The sequence below is a fragment of the Hydra vulgaris genome, chromosome 08 (assembly GCF_038396675.1).
Source record: "Hydra vulgaris chromosome 08, alternate assembly HydraT2T_AEP".
In the NCBI taxonomy this organism is placed as follows: Eukaryota; Metazoa; Cnidaria; class Hydrozoa; order Anthoathecata; family Hydridae; genus Hydra; species Hydra vulgaris.
In genome coordinates this window covers 18630354-18638257 of record NC_088927.1, presented here as the reverse complement: position 1 = coordinate 18638257, position 7904 = coordinate 18630354, and the positions used below count along the sequence as shown (strand labels likewise).

Genomic DNA, 7904 nt, shown 5'->3' with positions numbered 1-7904 from the left:
AACGACTGAGTATTATAATTGATACTCTAGGACGATTACCATCAAAGGTTTACGAGCTCCTTCTTCCTTTGCTAAAAATTTAACTGGGGTTTCATATTCCTTAAATTTGGGAGTTTTCTTCACCTAGATAAGTTGCCTTCACCACAGTTAAGGAGTCTCACCTGCTATAATAAAGCATCAATTTAACATGATGGCAAAGAACTTGATTTTGGGTATAAGGATCAAGATAAAATAAGTTTTAAAAATTCTTGAAGACTAAACACAAAAAACTTAAAAATGCCTACAATTTCTGCAAGCGCCAACTTTATTTCAACATACTTCAGACTTCTACAATATCCAATATTCTATATAAATATAAATAAACGTTATCGTTTTTAAAATTTTTAAACTTTATCCAAAACAATTACCACAAACTCGAATACTTGCAAAATTGTAGGTTAATGCGAATTCCTTGCAAAGCAAATGCGTGATAAGCCTTAAACTTACTTAAGTTTAAAAATTTGATTCAAGTGATGTGTTTAACGTTAACGGAAAACATGACAGATTCTGCAAATTTACCATAACCAATGTAAAAGTTTTCTCCAAAGGTGGAACGCAAACCAGTAAAACTTTCTGTTTGTCATTGCCTGAACAACATGTTAAAACACACGTTGTTAACATAATTTTTTTAAAAAGGTTTAAAAAGCTATAAATATCTATAAGTATAATAAAAATACGCTCGTATTTTCAAAATAGTGCAATCTTTTATTACCTTCAATAAGCCTCGTTTCGAATTTTGGTTGATTACCAACAAAGTAAATGTGTGGGCAATGGTCAATAATAAAAGGGTCTTCTGTATAGAAAGGATAGCAGCCTAAAGATGTTAAAAACATATACTTAAACCATATGTATATACAAATACATATACATATAGATATATATACACACACACATACAATGAGTATATATTTTTCAGTCAATGTATGTGCATTTTAATAATTGTCTCAAAGATTTTTTATTTAAAAAAAAAAAATACTTATCAAAATATTTAACTGAATTTATATAAATTTCAATGATGACGACAATAAAAACCGGTTTGCGCAGTTAAAAATCGATTTTTCAATGGCGGGGTGAACTTTTTTCAAAAGATATGCAAATAACAGTTCATTTCGTGCTTTTTAGATTAAAGTTCATCAAACTGTAGTACAGGAGAATGGGGTTGAAAAAAAGTCATAACCCTAATATATACACATACACAAACGTGTGTATGTATGTATGTATGTATGTATGTATGTATGTATGTATGTGTGTATGTATGTATGCATGTATGTATGTATGCATTTGTGCTAACACCAACACACACGCTTGAAACATACTTAATGTGTCTGGACTAGTAGGAGATATATGACCACGGAGTAAAGTAGATTCAAGAATATCGAGACGATTATCGAAGCACGAGTATTGATAAATATTATCTATGTTTTGACCTGAAGTACCAAGCACTCTAACAAAATTTAAACAAATAAAATCATAACAAAATAAAATAAAAACATTTAAGTTTAAATAAACTTCAAACATTAAATTAAATTTGTAAATTTGTTATTCAAATATACCTTAACCCCCCAATCATTGATTGGTACGGATTAGTTACACTTTGAACTGTAGAGTGGCCAAGTGATTTTGGAAACATGCACTTATGCAAAGGCTGCTGCGGTAGAAATTGATTTGTGGGATCAAACTCACCTGGCATAACATCAACTGGAATCGTTGACTGGAAAAAGAAAAAAAACCAGATTTAAAAAATGATATGTATATATATATATATATATATATATATATATATATATATATATATATACATATATATATATATATATATATATATATATATATATATATATATATATATATATATATATACATATATATATGTATACACACACACATATATATATATATATAAATATATATATGTCTATAAATATATAAATAATATATTTATATATATAAACAGTTCTGTATATATATATATATATATATATATATATATATATATATATATATATATATATATATATATATATATATATATATATATATATATATATATAATATATATATATATATATATACAGTATCGGACAAAACGAGTGCAAACAAATAATGCTAATTTAGTTTCTTTATATAAAAGTGCTGCATTTTTTCAATTTAGACAAATAACTATGTAACTGTTTAGAGACAAAGTTCTTCAAGTTTTATTCATCACAAATTTCATTATTTGTACACGAAAATTAATAAATTAATCAAAAGTATTAAAAAAAGTTGATTTCCTTCTGAACAAAACAAGTGCAACTCGACAAAATGTTGACCAAGCTGTATTTCACTATCAATATTTCGTGGCAAATCCTTTGTTGTCGATCACAGCCTTGCATCTTTGAGGCATAGATTCGATCAGGTGATCAATGAAACTTTGTGGAATCGCTGCCCAGGCCTTTTGGATTTGTTCAAACAGTTGATCTTTATTACAAACACCTTCACGATTATTTCTGCGGTTGACGATATCCCACAGGTTCTCGATAGGGTTGAGATCCGGAGATTGAGGCGGCCAATCCATCACCGATAGGTGGTTGTCTTGAAACCACTGCTTGACTACTTTTGCAGTGTGTTTCGGATCGTTGTAACATCTTTCAGGATGTTTTTATACATGAAACGGTCCATTATTCCATCATTTCGATGTATTGGACCTAGACCATTAGCAGAAAAACACCCCCAGACCATTACATTGCCTCCATCATGCTTCACTGTCTTATGGCAGTAACCTAAATCGAGGCGTTTTCCGGCCGGTCAATATACACGGCAAATGCCATCGTTCCCAATGATGTTGAACTTCAATTCATCACTGAACAGGACAGTTCGCCATTTCTGCACATTCCAGTCAATATGAGATGTAGCAAACAGGAGTCTTTTCTTCTGGTTTTTTAGTGAAATCAGCGGTTTCTTTGCAGGGCGTCGAGAAAACAATCCAACTTCAACAGCACATCGTCTGATTGTTCGGTCCGATACAGGCAGCTCTAATTGCTTTTGTATCTCGACTGATGATATCCAGGGATCCTTCTTGACAGATCTGAAGATCATAGAATCCTCTCTAGAAGTGGTGGAACGCGGTCTTCCACCTTTGTTATCTGCTGCCAACTTCCCCGTAGAACGATATTTGGAACATAGTCTTGATACGGTCCATTTATTCACGCGATATTTATCACAAATACTTTTTTGTGACATTCCACTTACGCAATCGCCAATAATTTTCTTTCTTAGTTCCAATCCACGACTGTCGGGAGCCATTTTTGCACTTGAAGTCATAAAAATAATAAAAATAAATAATCACGCTTCTCAAGACTTACCGTGTTACATTTACCTTGTGATGATACAATAATGCTCTGTGGAACACAACGTCTTGGTTGGATGTGGACTGTATTGATGTAATGAAACACTTGTTGTATTTCACTTCTTGTATTGATGTTCTTCGATAAAACACTTTGATAAAACTCACTTCGATAAACTGTCTTGATAATACTGACTGATTGACTTCCATATACTGACTGAATTACATGTCGATTTACATGTCTCTTATATAGTAAAATGAACCTGTGTGAACCTGTTCTGGAAGATTCTGCCTCTTTTCGATGCTTCTGGAAGCTTCTGGATGCATCTGGATGCTTCTGAATGTTTCTGGATATTTCTGGATGCTAATGTATGCTTACAAATGCTTTTTCTAGAAACTTCTGGAAGCTTCTGCATGCTTCTGGAAACTTCTGGATACTTCCTTTAATTAATAAAGACTTCCGTGACGTTGACACGGACCAGACTTAAGAAAATGAAACAAACCAAAAAAGTTGCACTTGTTTTGTCAGCTGCAAAATGGCACTTGTCAACGAAATTCTGCCTGTGTGCTGTCACCTGTCAGCTGATTGCTCATGTCATAGCATGCTATGACTCCAGACTCCTGAACTGTTTGCTGTGGTAAAGTTCGTTTCGTTTTTAAGACATGTAAAATTAGGAACACTTTTTAGCCATGTTCGATGTTGGTTGCAAATGTTTTGTCCAATACTGTATACATATATATATATATATATATATATATATATATATATATATATATATATATATATATATATATATATATATATAAAAACAGAACTGAAAAATTTATAGCAACTTTGCTTAATAATTCATAAAGTTATATTGAACAGTACACAAAAAGTTTGCTTACAATTGTTTTAAGACAATACAATAGTTTATATCCTAAGCACTTTAAGACGTGACCTTTGGAATCAATCAGAGCTTGTACTATTCTTGGCATGCCTCAGTTTAAAGTTTTACAAAAATTTTGTTGTATAAGGTTTTGTACCTTGGCTGAATGTTTTACAAAATTTTGTTTTAAAAGTTTTACAAAACTTAGTATCGTCACGGAATGGAACAATACACAAATGAGTCTTTCTGTCAGTTGAGTATTTATTGTAACTGATATCTCATGAATCTCATCTTACAGCACAACCGAGAGAGATGAAAAAATCTGTAATGGCATGCCATGAAAAAATCTGTCATTGCATGGGGCAAAATCATGTTGGAATATGCAGGAACTATCACCAAACCAGTCTTTGATTTGTGGAATTAGGTGTGTTTCAATTATTGTAATATGTTGTTGACTGTTCATAGTTTTTTGTTATATGTAGAGCCTGCAAATAGCTTGCACAGAAATGGCTCCCCAAACCATTATCATTGTGAGAAACTTTCATGAAGACCTACAATCACTGTTGATAATACATCTATCCAACCTCAATATTGTTACTTGCTTTCTATCATATTTTCCGAATTGATTTGGTGTGGAATACCTATTTTCAACTTTTTTTTCACTCTGGTGAAAGAACTTGGGTGAACTTTTGGTTTTTAGCCATTTCTTGTTTAGTTCAGAATTTTTCAATAAACAGTAATTTTCCTAGTGCTCAGGTCACTTTTTTATCATCTCTGCTATTGCATTTAACAAAATTGAATGCAAATTGTTTATGAAGATAAAGCTAAATACAATGTTGGAGTTGTCATAAAATTTATCTATGATAAAGAATGTTTTGTCAGTCAGATTGAATCTCTGAAAAAGTATTCTATTTAAGAAGATAAAGACACCAAAAAGACTTCATAAAATAAGAAGTTTATTGTGTTTCTAAAATAGAAAAATATTGAAAAATGTTTTTTTTTATGCTTTTGTTGATAATAAAATATGATTTTGCTTTTATCGTGTTAATGCATATTTACAATTTAAATAAGAAACTGGGTTCAAAAGTTTTCCTGCTACAAGTTTGTAAAATTTAACACACATCCATGTTTTAATTAATTTTTTAAGAAAAAAATTTAAACAGGGTGTCTACCAATCTTTTAAGATAGATTTCCCTGATTTTTTCCCAATGCTTTTATTAACTCTTCGTCTCTGTGAGCATCAAATCTTGCAATCAACTTTTGAGTCAATTCCTAATGATAGATTTTCTTCAAATTTTGCACACATTGATGTTAATACAATATTCAATAATTAGTTTTGCAATAAGTCAATTAATTTAGTTAATTTTAATTAAGTTTATTTTTTATATGGAAAGAAGAATAATAATTTTTAAAATAAGTATATTAATTGTTTTCCTACATATATGCGCATTTAGCTTATTTGGATAAGGTATTGACTTTGTAAACGGAATGTCTGTGGTTTGAGACCCGCCTCATCCGGAATTTTTATTGCATATTATTTTTATTATTATTTATTTTTATTTTTTACACACGCATACAGCCGAATGTTAATAAAATAAAATAGAAATATCAGAAAAAATTTTATTGCAAAATTTTTGTTTTAATAACATATAAAAATATTTGGTCTTAAAAATTCGTTTTTAATTTTACTTGTTTCCTGTTATTTCCCTGATCTTCTAGCTGTTTTCCCTGATTTAATTTAAAGTTACCCAAATTCAACTTCACAAAAATAGACCATGATTCATTTTGAAAAATTGCAAAAATATAAACAATAATATCAGGAAAAGTTGATAAAACTGCCAAATAAAATTTTATATTACGTGTACCATATACAACTTACTTAAGTTATGTAAGTATGATGAAGAGCCAATTTCCCTGATTTTTTTTAAAATTTAACCTAATTTCCCTGATTATCCCCTGATTCTTTTGCAGATATCTGAATTCCCTGACTTTCCTTGTTTTCCCTGATCTGGCAGACACCCTGTAGTTATATGTAATCAATTTTTATGTGTTTTTTCCATTACAATCTGGTATGCGGTTGAATAGTTTGGAATATTTAGCTGAATACAAAATAGTAAGTAAATTAGCTGAATAGGCCAAATAGCGAAAGAGAATATTCGTGACATCTCTAATAATTTTACTAACTGAAAACTATTTCAATAATCAACTTTTCAAACTTCATGATAATTAAATCATTGAAAATATTAAGTAAGATTAGTTACCAGGCTACTAACTTAATAAAAAGTAATGATCAAAAAGTAATGTGAATAATAAAAATGCAACGGTAATAATAAAAAATTCAAATAATTAAAAAGTAATGTTAAAAAAATTATACTAAAAGTATCATAAATAATAAGTTCGAATGATGAATTTCAAAATAACATTTTCTGTAATACTTTAAGTTTAAAATTATTAAATCTGGATCTTTATTTATGCAGATCATTATGACTAAATTCAAAAAACAAACTCTTAAAACTTTTTGAAAAAACTTTTAAACAATACAAAACTTACTCACACCTAATTGCATTAATATGTCATCAAGCTGTTTCACGGCCTCCACACTTTTTGCTTGGATACGTTTCTGCAAATACTTTGCCTAAAAATAAAAAATACTTTGCCTAATAAAAAAAGCTCCTATTAGTATTAACAATTCTTGTAATTTATTAATTGGTATTGGAATTTAAAAAATACACTTGTGACATTTGAAAATAAAAAATGCGATAATAAAAAACATTAAAATATTAAAAGAAAACAAAAAAAATAGTTCACAAGTTTTATTAATTTATGTTGTTTGCATTGTTTATATTGTTGTGTATTTTTGTGTATTGTTTATGTCATGTATTTTTGTGTGTTTTTTATAGTATATTTCTATGTATTGTTTATATTGGTTTTATATATTTTTTTTATGGTGTTATTGCTGATAATCTTTATTATTGTTACATTTTGTATTTGTTGCTATTATTTAAGTGACTTCATATTTTTTTGTCTTATAATATTTAAATATACTTTAGTTTTCTTTTTGATCATTGCTTTTTTAAATATTCTTCTTCATTTTATTGATTTTTTTTTGGTCACTTTATTATTACTTTTTGTTGTTTGTTTATTTTTTGTTTTATTTTTTATTTTTTTAAGGTGTCACTCCAATGACTAGTTTTTAACTATTGACACTGTGCCTAAGTTTGTAAAAATATAAATGAGCTTGTAATTTTTCAAATTTATGGTTAAAAAAAATAGATTAAAAAAAAAAAAAACATTAGTTAGCTTGTCATGGTGTTAGGTTGCCAATTAGGGTGTTAGGGTGTCAGGTATAATTTAGTAATATTAAGTAGTTTAATAAACAATTATTTTACAATTAATATTTAAAACATTGTTATTTTGAAACTAATAAATTACATTACAATTAACATCTTAAACATTACTATTTTACAAACTAATAAATTTAAAAAAAAGATAATTTGATTTAAAAAAAAAAAAATCTAATTTTATAAATGATTTTATCATTTTTATAAAACTAATTATATATTATTACTAAAATTCTTTAAAAATTTGTTACTTATTATTTATTTGTTATTTATTATCTTATTATCTTTATTTCAAAGTGAAATCGAAAAATTGGGATCACCAAATCAATTAAA

At 28.3% G+C, this 7904-nt stretch overlaps 1 protein-coding gene across 1 annotated transcript in view; it reads right to left on the bottom strand.

Moving 5' to 3' along the window:
- Positions 1-286: 286 nt before the first annotated feature.
- The window catches only part of LOC100214471 (DNA polymerase delta subunit 2), a 38687-nt gene continuing 31069 nt past the window's right edge, over positions 287-7904 (bottom strand). Inside the window, exons 6-10 of the mRNA XM_065803210.1 lie at positions 6785-6865; positions 1593-1750; positions 1356-1483; positions 752-853; positions 287-626 (exon numbers count right to left, since the gene is read on the bottom strand). Coding sequence (XP_065659282.1) covers positions 493-626; positions 752-853; positions 1356-1483; positions 1593-1750; positions 6785-6865 — 603 coding nt within the window. The 3' untranslated portion in view covers positions 287-492. The remainder of the gene's footprint in view (positions 627-751; positions 854-1355; positions 1484-1592; positions 1751-6784; positions 6866-7904) is intronic.